Source organism: Camellia sinensis, chromosome 12 (genome assembly GCF_055761805.1).
Source record: "Camellia sinensis isolate YWXY chromosome 12, ASM5576180v1, whole genome shotgun sequence".
NCBI classification, from domain to species: Eukaryota; Viridiplantae; Streptophyta; class Magnoliopsida; order Ericales; family Theaceae; genus Camellia; species Camellia sinensis.
The window spans coordinates 134,309,988-134,330,224 of record NC_138972.1 but is presented as its reverse complement, the minus strand read 5'-3'; the positions used below and the strand labels follow the sequence as shown (position 1 = coordinate 134,330,224).

The following is a 20,237-nucleotide window of genomic DNA, read 5'->3' as shown; positions in this document are numbered from 1 at the left end:
ATGATCCAAACAGAGCATAATAGACTTGCACAGCTAATCCATTGTACTGATGTATTTACAACCTAAAAAGAAAAAATAAATAAAAACATGTGCTAATATATAAAAGAGTAGGTGGTGGACTGATAGGTGGAGAGCAAGCTAACCCTCAATTTAACACATGATTAAGAATTATGATGGCAGCACAAGCATTGTGTCACACACTACCTCTGATTATAACAATCTCAGAAACTCTAAGCAGAGCATCAAAATTTTCTACCAGCAAAACTATATTAATATGAGTCCAATGTTGTTAATGTTGCGTTTGATTCTAGTCATTGTTCTATCCTACATTGGTTTGTCACAGTCCATCATCATCGAGACCCTCCCTGGTTTTCCTGGTTACCTCCCATTCAAACTTGAGACTGGGTAAGTCATCCTTTCTGTAAGAATTTATGTATTATTGATTTATTGATTACAAGATTGATATATTGATCTATTGTATTACAAATCAGAGTGGCATTATATAGGAGAGGGTTTGGGTTAGTGAGTGGTGGTAGTGGATGGTAGTGGAGGTGGTGGGTGGTAGTGGAGATGGTAAGTGTGTTAGGTTTAGTGGGGTGGATGTAGTGGGTTAGGTTAGTGGGTTAGGTTTGTGGGTTAGGTTTAGTGTACATTAACAGCCCCCCTCAAACTCAAGGAGGTTAGACACAAACCAACTTGAGTTTGGAGAGAGTTACAAAACAGAAAAATAAACTGATAAATAAAATAAAACAGGATAGGAGACACGGTATGGTCGTGTCAGACCGTTGTAGCAGACAGTTTACGGGGTCATGTCGGACCGTTGAAGCAGACACTGTGTGGTCGTGTCAGATGTAGAAGACAGTTTACGGGGTCATGTCGGACCGTTGTAACAGGACAGTTTACGGGGTCATGTTGGACCGTTGTAGAAGACAGTTTACGGGGTCATGTCGGACCGATGTAGCAGGACAGTTTACGGGGTCATGTCGGACCGTTGTAGAAGACAGTTTATGGGGTCATGTTGGACCATTGTAGAAGCTGACCGGAATCAATGTCGGGACAGTTTATGGGGTCATGTCGGACCGTTGTAGAATGTTGTGGTGGTGTACCAAGGGGGCGACTTAGGGAGTGCGCCATGAGTGACTTATACATGATACTGTGTATAACCCCCCCTCAAACTCAAATAGGTGTGAAGATAGAAACCTATTTGAGGTTGAAACAAAAGGATTGATAAAGCTGGCTGGTGTAGAAGACACTGTATGAGTGTGTATATAGGCTGCCCAAAAGATATACATGGATGTAGATATCGAGCCCTCAAAAGTCGTGCCCTCAAAAGGTGTGTCATCAAAAGGCGTGTCATCAAAAGACGTGCCCGAGTCATGAAAAGGCGTGCCAGGTTGTCGGTGTCAAAAGGCGCGCGATGCGCGTGGCTGCCTCGGCTATTTAACCAAGACGGAGCTGAGGCCGAGGCAGAGGCTCAGACAAGAAACTGAGAGAAACCTCTGAAGAAGTCTGCGTTGTGCTGAGAGAGAGAGGCTGTAACACTGTTGTGCTGAGAGAGAGAGTCTGTAACACTCTGTTGCGAGAGAAAATGGCTTCGTCGTCCCGTGGTCTACTTACTCTCTTTCCCGATCTCAACGAGTCCACAAGAGAGATAGCAGGTGCGGTGTCCCGTGAACCTCAACCAAACACCACTGGGTTTGCTCCGTTGAACTTTCCGATGCAGTCGGTGGAGCAAAAAATGGCAGTGCAGTCGGATGTGGAGGCGAATCAGTATACTTTGAAGGCATGTGTGGAGTCCATGACGGCGGTCACAAACTTGTCGAACCGGCTGCAGAGTAGGACAAATGAGGTGCAGCATTTAAACTCCCAGCTGGCTCTGCTCCAACGCATGTATAAGGATGCGCGAGCAGAGATAAGCGTGCTAAGGGCAGAAAACAAGGAGCTGAAGCGGAAGGCCACTGTGATGTTCCGATTTGGAGGTCCGCCGTATGCTGCAGTGGAGGAGCAGGGAGGAGGCACCTTGCTGGGTGGTCTAGGAAGCACGGAGGCAACACCGTTAAGGGCCGGCCAGGACGGAGGCAAGAAAAAGAGACCGGCGGCAGAGTAGATAAGAAAAAAATCCCGCTGTGGGTGTGGTTGATTGGTTTTTTTTTTTTTTTTTTTTTTTGTTTTTTTTTTTTTTTTGTTGTTTTTTTTTTTTTTTTTTTTTTTTTTGTTTGGTGTAAAATGGTGAGCGGGGTGAGCCCCGACATGAATAAAAAAAAAAATTTGGTGTGCAGTGCTTCTGCTTCGGTTTTTTTGTTTTGTTTTTTTTTTTTTTTTTTTTTAGTGAAAAAAAAAAAAATAAAAAAAAATAATGGGAGATTCAAATGTGGTGGGGCGGGTCCGACCACTAATGGAAAAGGAAAATGATGGGTTTGCTTTGTGTGACTTGGGCGTGTCAAAAGATGGAATAAAGTAAATATATAAAAAAAAGAAAAGAAATAAGAAAGGAGATGGTGGTGGAAAAGTATATATATATATATATATAGATAAAAGAAAATTGATGAGAATGTAGGAAGTCGGAGAAATAATAATATTAAAAAAAAAATTGAAATCAAGGATTGGGCGGTGATAAAAAAATAATGGTTAGAAAAAAGAGGGAGGTGGAGAACAAGCACTGTCAGGGAATAATTTAGAAAAAGAGGGAGGTGGAGAACAAGGGTGTGTGTTTGTCAGTGTGTTTATAGATATATATATAAAAGAGAAAGGGGGTGTGGGCGGTGGATTAAAAAAAAAAAAAAATAAAATGGTGGGTTTGAAAGTTGAAAGATGAGAGAGAGAAGAGTGTTTGTATGTTGATGGGTCCATCATGGACGTTGCAGGGTTGGGATGAACTGCATCTGTGCCACTGCTCATGTTATGTTTTTTTTTTTTTTTTTTTTTTTTTTTTTTTTGTTTTAGAGAGAGAGGTTGATGCCGAGTGACAGAAACCCATAAGAAGAGCTGCTTGGTTTGGTGCCGTTAGTTAATCAGAATGCTGATATAACTGCACTTGAGGTGAGAAACCAATCTGGTGAGTGGATATCAACTCCATCCGTGGCCTACGTTTATGAGACGAAGTTTGACGCTGCAATAGAACTCGGGTGACAAGGCCTTGTGTGGGAACACGACACGAAAGAACTCAACATTTGAAGTGTCAGCGAGGCAGGCCGTGACGGAAGCTGTTGCAGGTGCACCAAATAATATGCGCGCACTGAGGTGGCAGTATCGGAGACGAAAAATGAATCATCTTATGTCCTGGCTGATTGTTGGAGAACTTTGAGCGTGAGCGATTGCAAGGCTTGTTTGAAATGAAGTTTCAGGACTCAGAGTTACAGTTCCGGCGAACGATTCGTCGAGGAAGTTGTTCGAGAACCACAACGAGTCGTCGACGAAGTCCGAGAGCCATTCTAGCTCAGCTATAACATCACTGGGGACGCAGAGGTCGTCGGTGAAATCAGTGTATTGATTGGGATTGGGAGCATGCTGTTGATTGAGGAAGTGAGGTGCCGAGAGGGAGCCCCTAACCATATGAATAAATACAATCTATTCTACCTCTCTAAAAAAAAAAAAAAAAAAAATTTTTTTATACACAGTATCATGTATAAGTCACTCATGGCGCACTCCCTAAGTCGCCCCCTTGGTACACCACCACAACATTCTACAACGGTCCGACATGACCCCATAAACTGTCCCGACATTGATTCCGGTCAGCTTCTACAATGGTCCAACATGACCCCATAAACTGTCTTCTACAACGGTCCGACATGACCCCGTAAACTGTCCTGCTACATCGGTCCGACATGACCCCGTAAACTGTCTTCTACAACGGTCCAACATGACCCCGTAAACTGTCCTGTTACAACGGTCCGACATGACCCCGTAAACTGTCTTCTACATCTGACACGACCACACAGTGTCTGCTTCAACGGTCCGACATGACCCCGTAAACTGTCTGCTACAACGGTCTGACACGACCATACCGTGTCTCCTATCCTGTTTTATTTTATTTATCAGTTTATTTTTCTGTTTTGTAACTCTCTCCAAACTCAAGTTGGTTTGTGTCTAACCTCCTTGAGTTTGAGGGGGGCTGTTAATGTACACTAAACCTAACCCACAAACCTAACCCACTAACCTAACCCACTACATCCACCCCACTAAACCTAACACACTTACCATCTCCACTACCACCCACCACCTCCACTACCATCCACTACCACCACTCACTAACCCAAACCCTCTCCTATATAATGCCACTCTGATTTGTAATACAATAGATCAATATATCAATCTTGTAATCAATAAATCAATAATACATAAATTCTTACATGGTATCAGAGCAAGGTTAAGGATCTTGGTGTTCTTCGCTTTCCGGCGGGCGGCAACCCTGCCTTGACCGCCCGCCGGAGCTCAACCAATTCACACCTCCCTCTCCCTCTCGGCACCTCACTTCCTCAATCAACAGCATGCTCCCAATCCCAATCAATACACTGATTTCACCGACGACCTCTGCGTCCCCAGTGATGTTATAGCTGAGCTAGAATGGCTCGCGAACGATTCGTCGAGGAAGTTGTTCGAGAACCACAACGAGTCGTCGACGAAGTCCGAGAGCCATTCTAGCTCAGCTATAACATCACTGGGGACGCAGAGGTCGTCGGTGAAATCAGTGTATTGATTGGGATTGGGAGCATGCTGTTGATTGAGGAAGTGAGGTGCCGAGAGGGAGAGGGAGGTGTGAATTGGTTGAGCTCCGGCGGGCGGTCAAGGCAGGGTTGCCGCCCGCCGGAAAGCGAAGAACACCAAGATCCTTAACCTTGCTCTGATACCATGTAAGAATTTATGTATTATTGATTTATTGATTACAAGATTGATATATTGATCTATTGTATTACAAATCAGAGTGGCATTATATAGGAGAGGGTTTGGGTTAGTGAGTGGTGGTAGTGGATGGTAGTGGAGGTGGTGGGTGGTAGTGGAGATGGTAAGTGTGTTAGGTTTAGTGGGGTGGATGTAGTGGGTTAGGTTAGTGGGTTAGGTTTGTGGGTTAGGTTTAGTGTACATTAACACTTTCAAATAGACTCCCTTTTTGCTTTCTCGTTGTTTGCTTTCTCATACTTGCTTTGTAATTTCCCTTGAGAGTTAGTTAAAAGTTAGATTATAAGTTAAAATAAGTCTACAAAAAAATTAATGCTAACAAAATTAGTTATTGTTTGGTTCTTAATCTTTTTGACTCTTCTAAAGGCTCGGCAGGAAATTAATTTTCCGAATGAACAAAAAAGTTAGATTTTAAGCCACAGCCAAACGAAACCTGCTGTTGTTATGAAGCCCTGTGGTCTCAGTTATGGATCATGTGGTAAGACTTTTTGGTTGTCAAATTTGTGATGGTTGGTTGTAAATTTGGTTATGAGACTTTGTAATACTTGTTTTATTGCGTGTGAAAAAATTTATCAAAGTAGAATGAATGGCAAAATAGGGGTCGTGATTAACACTGGTGAACACTTACGGTTCTCCAATGATTTACAACCACAGATATTGAGTTATTATCATTTGCAGCATTCAACCAGGGGACATTCCGATACTTAAGTCAATGTCGCACGTTGAACTCACAATATAAAGCAAGTATAAGCTTGAATTTGTGTACCTTGATCTAGAAATTGAATGTTGTTTTTGTATCTTTTGACTTGATCGTTGAGAGTTTCGAGCAATCACTTACCCATATTATTCTGTTTTAGATGAGATCGTGTCCCTTATTGTGAGATTTTTTCATAAACGATAAGAATTATGAACCATTATGCATGAAATTTTGTGACAGAAGTTATGAACCATTTAATTATATATATAAAAATAACACATAAAAACCTATAGTGGCAGACGTTATGAACCATTATGGATGAAATTTTGTGTGCTTCCTTTTAGGGAATGTGTGCTATAATACTTCACTAATTTTATATGACTCCATAATCTCTATTTTCAATACATTCTCAATCACATAATGTGCGATACAAATCTCGAAATATAAGAATTTTAAGATAATATGGGGCATGGTAACAACCAAAATTGTTGTTTTTTTCTTTTTTTTTGGGCATGTCAAGTTATGTTGGTGTAGGAGAATCAGATGAAGTGCAACTATTTTACTACTTCATTGAGTCAGAAAGGAGCCCAAAAGATGACCCCCTCATGCTTTGGCTCACTGGAGGCCCTGGTTGTTCTGCTTTATCTGGTCTCCTTTTTGAGATAGGTGAGTTTCTCATTCTACATTCCATTTTAATTTTTAACCCAAATTCAACTATAGGTCCAATATAGCAGTCTTTTTTTATTTTTTCTTTTTTCTTTTTAATGTATTTGATGACATCTGGTTAACGGTATTATTACGTACATCTCTGTTGTCGAGGCTTTGAAATTGACTCTCGAGAACAGATAACAACTTTGTGATTGTTTTAATTATTCGATTTGTTATACGCATTTTGTTCGAGTAGGAAAACATTCTAGGTAATGTGCAAATAATGTGGCTGAGCAGATGTGGTGTGATGTAGTGGGTGATTATTCAGTATTTTCGGAATATGAATGCGTAGTGTTTCATAAGGTTTTGATTGAAAGAGAGGGGTAAGGACCCACGATTTATGTTGGGGATGAAGAATAACATGGGAGCTAAGAGCATCTCCAAGGCTTGTTAAGCATTTTAACCAATGTAAGTCTAATTTTGAGCTCCAATGGACTAGCTATTGGGCTAGCCACTTTACCATCCTATTTTTTTGATTGCTACAATTGAAGAGGCCCAGAGGCTCTCCAAACAATTATGTATGTATATATTTTAGATTTTTGTATATTTATGTCTTGAATTTGGAATTTTATATTATATATATATGTGTGTGTAGCAATTTTATATTTTTTTTCAATTCTATTTAATGAATTATGGAATAATTTATTTTGTATTTTGTATTTTTTTCTCCTCATTTTACAGGTTTTGTATGTTTGTATGGGCAAATTTATTATTATTGCAAATTTATATTAGTAAAATATCAACAATTAGTATTTTTTTTTAAAAAAATTAATTAAGTTAGTTTAAATGATTAGCTAAAATAAAGAGCGTGATTGGAGAACACAATAGCTAAAATAATTAGGTAAAATAAAGAGTGCACTTTTTTTATACTTTAACTAGTGAAAAGTAGTAAGTGTGGTTGGAATTGCTCTAGTAATTAGTGATTGGCTTGAAATATAACCACATAATATTCCGAAATAATTAAATAATTTTCCGTAGTGTACACTTTCACTTACAGTTTGTCGTGTGTTAAAAATAAGACTCAAAAAATCATTTTGTGGTCCAACCTAAGGTGCTTAGTGTTTGCCTACATCAAATTCCGACTCTACTTTTTACCGCATGATAAATAATAAATGAAAGTATAAACCACGTAAGCTCGACCATGTAGTATATCCTACATTTAGAAAATTACAAAAAAAATTCAAAATTTGACCATGATAACAAATTAAATCCTACATTTATAATTAGGTTTATTACGCTTTATACCCCTAAACTCTCACTAAATTGTCTATTTAGTCTCTGAACGATTGTGTCTACTAGTTCCCTAAAATATATAAATTAAGTCTATTTAGTTTTTAAACTATCGATTGAATCCGTTAAATCCCTAATGTATTTAATTCAAACTTATTTGGTCCCTTAAAGGATCACAAAAATAAATTATAAGTCCATAAATATTATAAATTAGTAAAAGAACCAGTCTAATTAAAATTTTATTTCAAAAAAATCTTAATTTTTTTTATTCTCTCTCTAAAAAGTGAGCGCCAATTAATATATAGTATTGAATTTCCTTTATAAGGATAAAGATATATTTTCTTACTTATCTTCTATTATAGATATGTACTTGTCTTTATCTAGTATTATATGTCAAATTTTATTTATAATTTTAATTGATTGTTTTTTGATTTTTCGCTAAGTTTTTTTTATTACTTAATTGATATATTATTTTGTTCGATTACTATTTGTAGAGAAGTGTTAAATTATCCAATTTTACTTTTCTAGTATATCTAATATTCATGTAATTTATTGACAATACTGAAAACTTAGACTATAATATTAATTGGAACACACAACAAAATAAAATATCTTTTAAAAACAAAATAAAAATTTAAAAGATTTTTTTGTAAAAAAATCTTAATTGGGGAGGGTCTTTTACTAATCTATAATACGTATGAGCTTATATTTTATTTTTGTAATTCTTTTAGGGACTAAATATGTTTGAATTAAATATTTTAAGAACTTAATAGATTCAATTTATGGACTAAATAAACTTTAATTTATATATTTTAAGAATTAAATATATTTAATTGATAATTTAAAGATTAAATAGACAATTTGACGATAATTTTGAGATAAAAAGGATAATAAACCCTTTATAATTTTATCAATCTAAACCCGCTGTACATTTCAGGTAAATACAACTAACGGAAACTGGTATTTTTTCCCCCTATTTATTTATTATTATTGTTGTTATTATTTTGTTTTTGGGTTCAATATTTGTTTCTAGAGGACTTGACCACATGGGATCACTCCCTCCACAAAGTCTCCCCCCTTTCCTTTTCACATTTCTTTCTTCCACCTTCATTATTACTCCTCTCATTCTCTCCCCCGAAATCAATATCAGTGAAAGAGATGGTGGTCCAAAAGAAACATACAGTTTATTACTGAGTTTGAAACAATACCAAAAGATAAGATTCACGGCATTATTGATTGCTGCTTCTATTATACAGGATTAAATTTGCCCAATAGCCCTGTGCTTCTTGCTTTTCTTTAATTTGTTCATTAGCAAGTAAATTGAGGTACGTAGTTTCAATTTCACTTGCTTTGATGGTGGTGGAGAAGCTGATGATGCATATGCCGTTATGGAGTATTTATATATACAATACTGGCGCGGCGCGGTGTGTAATTCAAATAAGTAAAAATATAATAATTTATCTATTATATTTTGTGAAGTGTTTTTTTCATTAAATATTAAGTCTAAGGTTCAAGTCTTACCATCCTATTTATTTAAATTGATAAAATTAAAAGGATATAGTTTAATTTGTTATCAATGTCAAATTCTGTTTTTTTTTTTTTTTTTTTTTTTTTTGTGTTGTAATTTCTTTGAAAATATTTCCTCTGTTTGAGTTTGACCTTGTGGTTGTTGCAAATTAGATTTCTATCTGCCATGGGCTGACCATTAGGTGCCAGATTTCACTTCTTTTTTGTATAATGGCAAGTAACATTCAGAAGAGACAACTGCATGTGTGGCATATACATATGAATCAAATACGCAAAATATATAAATAAACAGAAATGATAGAGACTCCTTTTTTTTCTTGACACCCACAGCCCCCCACAGACACATGTCAGTGAGTGGAGAAAAAAAAAATAAAAAAATAAAAAGCGAAAAGTTGACCAATCCCAATATATTGGGGGTGCTGGGGTCCAGAAAAAATGGGGTCTCAACCTTTTTCCATAAATAAATAAGATTTTTAAAATTTTAGAGTAAATTACATTAAGACCCTATCAATTATTAGGGAATCACTTTATGCCATCAGTTATGAATCTATACATATTAATCTCTTCAATTATGAAAATCTTACAAATACACTCATTTTGGAGACACATATTAACCTCTTCAACTATGAATATCGTACAAATACATTCATTTTGGAGACAGTCTAGAGGGTTTGCAAGGGTGAAAGTTAAGGAGGTCAAAATATACAGATTCATAGATAAAGGAGGATAAAGTGATATTCGCTAATAAGTGATTTTGGTATAAATAACCTAAACATTTATTAGTACGTTCACTTTTTAAAAAAATTCACATATCAATATACATTTTGTTTTCGATTTTGTAATTGATTTTTGTAATTGTAGACTTCTTCGGTTTGTCAAGGTTGTTAAAAAGAGAAGTCAAACTCGAATGAAATTAGCATTGAAATAGCAGTATTTCAAAACAGTTCTCAACTTGTCAAAATGACTTGATAATTTTGTGGTGTTTGTGTAGGTCCATTTACTTTTGACTATCCAAATTCCAGTGGGAACAAGCCAACATTGGAGGTGAACCCATACTCATGGACAAAGGTGTGAAATTTAACCCTGATGCTTTGACTGTAAATTGTAATTTAATGCAATCAAATTGATTTCAACCTCTATGTCTCATTGTGTAATGATGAATAGTACTTATGAATTTTCTAGGTGGCCAACATAATATTTTTAGATTCACCTGTTGGTACTGGATTCTCCTATGCAAAAACATTCCAAGCTTACAACACCAACGACACGTTAGCAGCTGCACAGGCTTACAGTTTTTTGAGGAAGGTGAGAGAGAATTTGTGAATGAATGGAAAATCATATCTTGTTTGGTTGTGTTTTCGTGTATTTTTTATTTTAAAGTGAAAAACAATATTCAAAAATTCAAAAAGAACTTTTTTATAAAAATATTTTGAAGAAGTTGTAAGAAGTAATTCGGCAAACAAACTTGGATTTGAGGTCCTTGCTTGTCAGAAGAGATGTTGAGCCTCAAAATGTCACAGTTTTAGGCTTTAAGCTTGAGTTGCGAAAAAATTTAAAGCTTCAAAACTGCAATTTTTTGAGGTGCAACAACCTTGTTGCCCAACAAGAACCCCGGTTCCAATGATTTTTTTTATTTTTTATTTTATTTTATTTTATTTTATTTTTTTGTGTGCTCTTTCAAAAAGGAACAAAAAAATTAATAAACTAAACAACACCTAAATCACCATTCAAAGTTTCAAACCATTCCAGTATGTGATCAACTAATTACGAATATGCAATTTCTCATGCCTATTCTTGTAACAAGTTGAACATCTAATGCTCTTCCGAACAATTGCAAACTAACAAAAAGTTTGTTTATCTTATGATGAGTTGTATGTAATGCAGTGGCTTATGGATCACCCTAAATTTCTCATCAATCCGTTGTACATTGGTGGCGACTCCTATTCTGGCCTAATTGTTCCAATCATTGTTCAAGAAATATATGATGGTATTTACGATCATGGTGACCTCTTTGATGTCTAATTTATGGTTAATCTGGTTATTTGTGAAAAGAAGATGAGTTTTGAATCGTAAAACATAATTTTTAGTAGAATGATTTATTGTTTCAACTGTTGCTTCAATTAAACCAAGTTTATTGTTGAGATATGGCTCGATAAGCCTATGTTTTGATGATTTTGATTGTTTTGCGCAGGAAATGAAGTCACCCATGACCCGCCAATGAACATTCAAGTACAAAATCCGACTTAAGAACTTACGTCAAAGAATTTGTGATTTTTTTTTTTTTTTCAAATTCATCCATGAATTTTCGTTTTGAGATCATAGACTAGAAGTGAGATTTTTTTTTGAATTGGACACAGGGATACTTGCTAGGCAACCCTTTCACGGACGCAAACTACCTGAATTCAAGGGTAGTATTTGCTCATCGAATGGCACTCTTATCAGATGACCTCTATGAGGTAATTGCATATGATTTGTGTTTTCCGGAAAATTAAATCAAAAAATGTAAAACGAAACACGACCAAACAAGAGCATTTTCTATTGCCTTTGATGCAATCGGAAGTAACTAATAAGAGTCTATAGAGTATAGACCATAGTTCATAAGAAACATTTGCCTCTTTTAGACTATTCCTTAACAATAGTTTTATTGGCTATATGACCTTTCACTAGAAATAAAAATTCATCCTAAGATTGTGCTTTTACAAACCCTATGCTTCAACATTGTATAAAATTTACGGTTTTTGACAATTTTCCCCCTGAAAAATGTTTAGCAGTGCGATTGGCCCCGTAAAATATCAATTAAGCAAATTAAATTACTTCCTAAAAGATTTCAGAAGTGAAGTTGATCCCCTAGAAGATTTTATTTATTTCTTTAGAAAATTTTCCTAAAATGGTGTTCAAGAGATGTTCCAAAGTACAATTTATTCTTGAAAGACCAATTAGTTTATGGGGACATTGCTATAACTAAATTAAATTCGAGGAAAAGTTGCTCCAATTGATATTCTAGAGGGCTAAATTGCAATTTTTAACATTTTTCAAGTAGCAACATGTTTCAATTGATGTCTTAGGGGTTAGTTGCCCTTTTTAGCATCTTTAAGGGGATAAATTGTCAAAAATTTTATAAAAAAAAAATAATTTTCTAATGTTATATGTATTTTTGACCAAACTTGAAGTAAATTGCAATGAGCACATAAAAGTTGATCCTCATAATGCATTACAATTTTGAAAATAGGATAGAATTCAATTTGTACTTCACTATGATTGAGTTTTATCTCTATTTTACTACCCCCAAAAAATGAGACTATAATACTTTAAAAAATATTATTATGGATTTTTTTTTCAGTCAACGAAAGCAAATTGCCATGGGAATTATGTAGATGTGGATCCTAAAAACACCTTATGTGTAATTGATCTACAAGTGGTAGAGGAGGTGAGCATAATCGCCAATCGCTCCTGTCACTATTTATACACATAATTTATTAGCACTTTAGAGGTATTAACAATTTTTTAATATTTGATATGTAGTGCATTGAGAATTTAGACCCCGCACAAATTTTGGAACCAAATTGTGATGAGATGTCCCCAAAACCAAATCTATTGAAATGGAATCCAAACGCTCTCAAAGAAGATCCCAAAGATCTCCTTCTTTCACTACCTCCACTTCCTGGACCGTGGTGCCGAGTAATCTCTCCCCCTTTTTCCATCTGTTTTATAAGTCAATTTATTATTTAGGCTTTTTTTTGTTTTTAGTATTTTTTTTTTTTTTTTTTTTTGGAACATTTTAAGAACATTCAGACTAGACGACACAAAAAAAATTGAAAAAAATGTTGGACAAGCATCCAATAAGACAAAAATAAGACTAATTTTTTAGGCCTTTTTGAATAAAATTTTGTTTATTTTCGTCTTTAGTGGACTTCTTTAAAAAATAATATCTATTTTTTTATTTTTTTAAGATCATCTACTGTAAATTAAAAAGTTAAAAAAAAAAAAAAAAAATTGTCTCGAAGTTGGAAAAAAATCACTAAATACAAAAAGAAGCAGAAAAAAGTAGTCAGTTTATAAGCTGAGCCCAAGGAATGTACTTGCATTTATTCCACATTGTACACTTTTCAAAATTAAGCAAGTATACACGTAATTAACCCTTCTTTTTTCTCTTTTTATTCTTTTTGTTTTTGTAGAATTATAATTATTTGTACGCGTACATTTGGGCGAATGATAGAACTGTCCAAGAAGCTCTTCATATTAGACAGGTATGCTAAATGCAAAGAAATTGCCATGTTTCTATGTTTGAAATTGATTTTCATGTGGTGATTTTCATGTTGATTTCAGGGAACCAAAAAAGAATGGCTTAGATGCAATAAGAGCTTAGATTACACTGAAAATGTTTACAGCAGTGTCATCTATCATCAAAATCTCACCACAAAACATTGCCGAGCTCTAATTTACAGGTAATTACCATGTTTGCTTATGAAAGACATGTAAACTATCAAAACATCGAAACATGTTTCCTAAAAACAAAATAAGCTGTCAGATTGAATGCATATCAATGTTGATATCGAATTCAAAAACAGAGAGAGATCATAAGATCACAAAGAAATAGTAAGTGGACATTAAAATTGAAATTAGGCTTAAAATGGTTGAATTAAAGTTCCAATTCAGGGGTCGCTTGTATTATTTTTTACAATTGTGTGGACTAATTTAACTTTTCACATAATTGAGAATGAATGGAAATAGCTTCTCAAGGAACTTGTTTTAGCAGGAGTCTCATGCAATCGGCTATCTTTTTTATAATTGATAATGAAAGTGAGCAATCCTGTTTTTTTTCTTTTTTTCTTTCACATATAAAAATGTATCTTTAATTTACTGTCAACTCTCTTACTTCGTGTAATTTTTTTTTAACAGTACATAAAAGTTGCATTATATATAGGTTACCATGACCCCCCCCAAAAAAATTATCTTTTGGCAGTGGTGATCACGACATGGTTATTCCATATGTGGGGACGCGAGAATGGATAAATTTACTGAACTTATCAGTTATAGATGGTTGGAAACCATGGTTCGTTGATGGTCAAGTAGGCGGGTTGGTTCCTAAACTTCTAAACTCTTTTTACAACATTACAATATTTGTTATTTAGAAGTTATCATTAAAGCAAAAAACAAACCCTCTTAACATAAATTTAACCCGATTTCCTTGTTTTATGCAGATTCAGAGAGATGTTTACAAAAAACTCATATATATTGACATTTGCGACTGTGAAGGCAAGAAATCCCGTGACTCCATTATTTTCTTATTTTCTTATTTTTTTTCAAATAGAGAACTCATATGAATAAATTCCAGATCTGCACAGTCACTCGCAAACCACGTGTATTGATTTAAGCCCAAATATTTTTTGTATTTGAACAGGGAGGGGGTCACACAGCTCCAGAGTATAGGCCGAAGGAATGTCTTGCCATGGTTAGTAGGTGGTTTGCCCATTTCCCACTCTAGTTAGTTAACCCTCTTTGGTTCTTATTTTTTTGTCAATAATTTTATCTAACTAATTGTAAGTTCAAAATAAAAGCACAAAGATGGTCATTTTGCTTTGAAGTAAAAGTGGGACAATATGATTTTGTATGGATGTTTTTGTACGTATTTATAGAGTCTACTACTTGCACAAGGATTGGAGCACATAATAGAGAGGAGATTGTGACGCCTATTGCTTTGTGGAACTCCCAACCTCTTATCCATTATGTGCATTATTATATGATCTAATTTTGTTTTGCATCGTGCTCTCTCACTCTTATACTGAGTTTGAGTTAAGCGGAGCTTAGTCCAAGTAGTCCTAACTTGTACTTTGAGTAAGTTTGGGACCAGCTAAAATATCTAGAAAAGTAAAAGAATTTTTTTTTTTACCTCACAAGCATTTAACGAGTGTCATCGCTCTCTTGTGCAAAGAAATTTTTTTGTTATTGTTGTTATTATTACTAGGGTAAATTACATTGATTTTCTATGAAGTTTGAAAAAAAAATATAAGTAGTTCTACAATTTTAATATTATTACACTGAGCTCCTTTTCAAAAAAAATATAAAAAAAAATACTATAGACAAAAATTTAGAAGAAAAAAAAAATGTGGCTCCTATACATCAATATAATAAAGGAAAGGCAATAATGTACAACTATAATTACTATAAGGAAAGACACCAACTAAACACCACAAAATTAATTTAAATGCTTGAGAATTCACCTACTACAAACCCATGTTGGTGGAGAGAGCTTCTATCAATAACGTCAAAAAATTAAAAAATAATAATTAAAATATTAAATTATTAATTAAAAATAAAAAATAATGATTAAAAACTCAAAAAATTGTTTTTAAAAATTTCAAATCAAAGAAATTATTTTTTTTTATAATTTTTGTATTTAATGAATTTTTTAAATACTTTGTAGATCTAAAACGTAAAAAATTTTAATTAGAATATTAAAAAAAAATCACTGAAAATAGGAAAAAAATAAAAAATAAAAAATTATTTTTAAGAACTTCAAATAATTTTCAAAAAACCAATAGGGGTTTTTGGAATTTGCCTTCTCTCCTGTCCTTTATAGTCCGGATTTAGGGTGGTTGCCGCACAGAAGCCATTGTTGTGCAGTTAAATTGGCCCATTGGAAGTCCATTTTGATAATCTGAACCGTTTATATTTTAGAATACATCAAATGGAACATGCCTACAAAAAATAAAATTAATCAGATATCGTTTAAATAACAATTGTGATTTAGGCCTTGTTTGTCATAACCTTAAAAAGTCAAAAAGTCACTATCCTATTTAAGTCACATCGGCCCTGTTTGGTACAGCTTTTTTTCAGCTTATTTCAGCTTTCAGCTTAATTTAAGCTATTTTGATGTGTTTGGTTTAGCTTAACAATGCAGCTTATAGCTTTTTGTAAGTCAGAAATCAGCTTATTCTTTGAGTGGGGCAGGAGAAGCTTAATTTATAAGTCAGAAATCAGCTTATGTTCATAGTTATAAGCTATAAGCTGTTAAGGCATAAGCTATAAGTACTTTCCCACAGCTCTACCAAACAGGGCCATCATCTTATTTAAGTCATATCACCTCTCTACCACATCACTTCAAACACAACCCATATTTCACAAAAAGTCAAAAAGTATACTTATTTATATTATCTCAAACTACCCCTTAAAATATTAAAATGAATACAAATGTGAGTGAACGAAAGGGTAAACGATATCCGATTAACTTGATTTTTTACAGGTATGTTCTACTTGATATATTCTAAAATGTGAACTGTTCGAATTATCAAAATGGACCCATTTAGCTACACAACAATGACTACTGTGCGTTACGGTCCAGCACCCTCTAACCATATCTATCAAATGGAGATGCGTGGCAATGACAGATTCGATGGTGAAAAGGGAGCCATGTCTGTGGAGTTCAAGAGCTAAACAAAACGACACTGATTTATGTCGTTTTGGCCAAACGGAAGGTAAGTAACGGGGAACCCTTCATACACTCTTCTTCTCCAAACCAAATCGAAAACTCAACACCTCTTTCTCTCTAGATTTACATTTTCAAATTTGGCCTCCCTTTTCTCCATCAACGGACACATCGGTGGCGGTGTAGGGCTTCCGGTGTCGGCCTTCCGGCATACCTTCTTTGCATTGACACGTTGCTTTGTTTTCCCAAACACATTAGAAGCCCTAGATCCCCAAATATCCTTACACATAATGAAAAGTTGTGTGATTATTATTATTATTATTGTAGCGACCCTCACCTTACTCTTGTCATACTTGCATACGTTCATACATGATTTTGTCTTGTTAAGTTATTTTGAAAGTTTTGCCTTGCCTTGTTTTGTTTAAGTGTTGCTTGCATGATTTTTGTTCTTTGCTCGGCGTGTAGCCGAGGTCATCTTGAGCTTAGTGCACCTTTGAACCTTTGTGCTTAGAGCAGTTTTGAAACCCTTTGGTTGATCCCACCTTCACCTCGGGCTTTTTGCCGAGATGTTTTGCACTTAGTGATCCTTGTCCTTGGGCAGGTATGGCCTAGACCGAGGTGTGGCACACCCCGGCCAAGGTGTGGCACAGCTTAGTCAAGTGTCGTTCTCCCTAGCCGATGTCTTTGTTATCCTGTTGCCGAAGCTTTGACTTTAGCCGACATCATTACTTGCCGATGTGTCTTGCCCTAGCTTGCTACATACGCTTTGTCATAGACTTGTCTTATCAATCAATCACCTTTTGAGTTGAACCAACCCGATAGCGCCACGTGTCCGAGCTAATTGTTAAGACAGTCGTCTGACCTAGAAGCAAATCATTTTGTCTCAAATCTTTGCCTTTGGAGAGAGAAGATCTAGAGAGAAAGGAGGAGAAGTTCTTGAGTGAGAATAGATCTTCCAAGCTTGATCTTCGAGGTTTGAACCGTTGGATTCGAGTTTTGAGGTTAGAATCTTGATCTACTTTGGTTATTGTTATTGATCATCTAGCTGCATTGCATGATCGGATCTGTTTTGCATATCATGCATCGATTTGAAGTTGGTTTTGGAAGAGAAAAATAGTATTCATGTGTTCTTGAAGAAAAGTCTCGTTTTGATCCGAAAGTTTGAAACCAGAACCATGTTTTTGTGTTTGTTCTTGCATGATCTTCTTGTAAGGGTACCCAGGTTCATGTTTTGAACTCATGGCATGAAATCTCTGGTTTTTGTAACAAGTTATGATCCTTGCATTCATCTTCCTCATGATCTTGTTCTTCATGTTCTTCAAAGGGAAACCCAGGTTTTCCCGACTTTGCTTTTGAATGAGGCCATCGGGACCACACCTCGGCAAAGAGGTGTGGAACCTCGGCAAAGCCCTGGTTGGTACCCAATGTGTGTTTGCATGAGACGGGAGCAATGTTTAAACTCCCAGCACGTTTTGCTTTGCTTTTGACTTGGACCTGGTGAGAATGCCGAAATCATTTGCATACATATAAAGCTTGTTTTGAGAAATGTGATTTGCCATGTGATTGTAGGTCCTTGATCTTTGCTTTGAGCCTACACCTGAAGAACTAGGTGAGTGGTATTTTTAATAAAGCTATGTTACACTGTTTTGTTAAATCTTGTTTTGCTTTGTTTTGATAAAAGTATTTGTTAAGCATGAATGAATGGCCTGTTTGATGTATCAAGTATAAGCTTTGTTTTGATGTCATTCTTGAAAAGTCCCTTGTACTGGAGGACTATAAAATTTCGCAGTACCAAGTATACAAGTCCCTTGTGCTGGCGGACTCTAAACTTTCGCAGCACCAAGCATAAAAGGATACGGTCCTTTCTTGGAAAGACTCTTGTGTTAAAGCGGGCTACAGGCCTAAGTAACACAAGACCACCGTGTTAAAAAGGGCTACGGGCTTAAGTAACACAAGTCCCTTGTGCTGGAGGACTATAAACTTTCGCAGTACCTTTGACTAATCGATTACGGATCGTGCAGTCCTTGTTTTGCCACTGACGGTTTACCGCGTGGACTTCTTTATTCGGAAAGCTTGATTTGTGTTTTGCCGATGTCAGTAAGCATCCCTGGAGACTTGTAAGACTTGATAGATGAATACGGTTCATCCCTTGTTTTGTTAAAGTTTTGATGTGTTTTGCCGATGTCAGTAAGCATCCCTGGAGACTTGTAAGACTTGATAGATGAATACGGTTCATCCCTTGTTTTGTTCAAGTTTTGATGCGATTTGCTCTGGAAGAATCTCGGCTAATATTCGTATGGTTTTAGCACGTTTTGTTCTGAAAGACTTCGGCTATATTCATGCAAAACCTTTATTATTTGTACCATTCACTGAGTATCCAAGCTCACCCTCTCTATATATATGTAGGTGATGAGCAGGACGTCGGCGACGCCTAGAATTTGTTTTTGAAAGCTTGTTTTGGACCCATGATTATGTCGGCTTTGTTTTGTATTCACGTCGGCAATGTTATTTCTTTTACGTCGGCGAATCTTGAAAATCATGCTTCTTGGCTTGTATTCACTGTATTTTGTATATGATGGCTCGAGAAGCCTTTTGATCAAGATGTAATACGTATTTTACTTATTTGTATTCAAGTTGTAAAGATGTATGCCATACCATTTGATCTATGCACTGCTCTTATGGACCACTTGCATTTTGGTTTATTGCTTCCGCACTTGTGAGCCCCGTTCATTATACTCTGATTGTGTTAAGCTCTTGAAATTTGGCCTTCGGTAATTACGGATTACTGGCCATCACGGCACCAAACTATTAGGGGCGGTTTGGGGGTCGTGACAATTATTATTATTATTTATAAATCCTCTCCATTTTAATCCTCATGATGAAAAATTATGTGATTATGAAAATAGACTTGTTGAAATGCTTTGTGATTTTGAAAAATAAACTCGTTGAAATGATTAATTGAAAGTATGTGTGAGAATTGAAAGCATGTGTGATTCTCTCTAGACTTACATTTTGCATTGCATGTGTATGATAAAATGCCTCAATGAAATGCTTTGTGATTTGAAAAATGGACTGTGTATGATGAAATGTCTCAATGAAAAACTTTTTGTTTAAAGGTATTTGAACTTGTTTTGACATGTGAAACAACAACAACAAACTTCTTTTTGCATATATTTGAAATATATATATAGAAATGTATAAATACTACAAAACATGATATTAATAATTGTCATCTTTGGTTGATTAAATTATGTAAAGAACTGGTGGGTTCACATAATATATTAATTAATAATACAATACATATATATTGATAATTTTGATTATTGTGATTATGGTTTGGTTGTAAAGTTCAATGACAAATTAGAAGGTTTGAACAATTTAGAATTTGAAATAGAATTTGTTTCTTTAAAAGATTTTTCTTTTTGAACCAATCATGAGATTTGTATTCAAACTGGGGAACTAGGTTATCTTTCTGTTTTTTTTTTAAATAAAATTTAAAAAAACAAAGTTATGACTTATGGCTATGTGATGCATAACCATTAGGGTTCTCCATTTTCTATTTTCTTGGTTTCTCTTTGATTCTATGGGCCATTTGACATTATTAATGGAGAGAGATTCCCCATCCTTATTAGGGTCCTCCATTTCTAAGTGTTGATACATCGCCATTGAATTTTTTTTGCTGAATAATGCACTAATTATTTGATAAAATGCTACTATTAAGAGTAACATGTCAATGGCTTACACCTCCACTAG

The 20,237-nt window shown here is 35.2% G+C and overlaps 1 protein-coding gene across 6 annotated transcripts; it reads left to right on the top strand.

Moving 5' to 3' along the window:
• The first annotated feature begins 99 nt into the window (after nt 1-99).
• On the top strand, nt 100-19,189 carry LOC114269326 (serine carboxypeptidase-like 18). 6 transcript variants are annotated; one of them, XM_082899934.1, is made up of 15 exons: nt 100-405; nt 6,114-6,259; nt 10,050-10,126; nt 10,241-10,363; nt 10,943-11,045; nt 11,250-11,287; nt 11,416-11,514; nt 12,399-12,485; nt 12,581-12,736; nt 13,234-13,305; nt 13,385-13,503; nt 14,022-14,135; nt 14,260-14,314; nt 14,460-14,510; nt 18,891-19,189. In XM_082899934.1, exons 1-15 carry the CDS (start codon nt 158-160, stop codon nt 18,930-18,932), a joined length of 1,530 nt encoding a protein of 509 aa, XP_082756060.1. In that variant the 5' UTR covers nt 100-157; the 3' UTR covers nt 18,933-19,189. The 6 variants fall into 6 exon arrangements, 4 of the variants coding, with proteins under 4 accessions (XP_082756060.1, XP_082756061.1, XP_028066436.2 ...); XM_082899935.1 differs by lacking the exon at nt 18,891-19,189 and adding an exon at nt 16,302-16,533; XM_028210635.2 differs by lacking the exon at nt 18,891-19,189 and adding an exon at nt 14,714-14,764.
• Nucleotides 19,190-20,237: the final 1,048 nt, after the last annotated feature.

Excerpts from the sequence above, each read along its gene's own strand:
- LOC114269326 (XM_082899934.1), top strand. The coding sequence starts at position 158 with ATGATTAAGAATTATGATGGCAGCACAAGCATTGTGTCACACACTACC. Across the intron at positions 11,515-12,398 it reads TATCAGATGACCTCTATGAG|TCAACGAAAGCAAATTGCCA; the intron begins GTAATTGCATAT and ends TTTTTTTTTCAG. Across the intron at positions 13,306-13,384 it reads AAGCTCTTCATATTAGACAG|GGAACCAAAAAAGAATGGCT; the intron begins GTATGCTAAATG and ends TGTTGATTTCAG.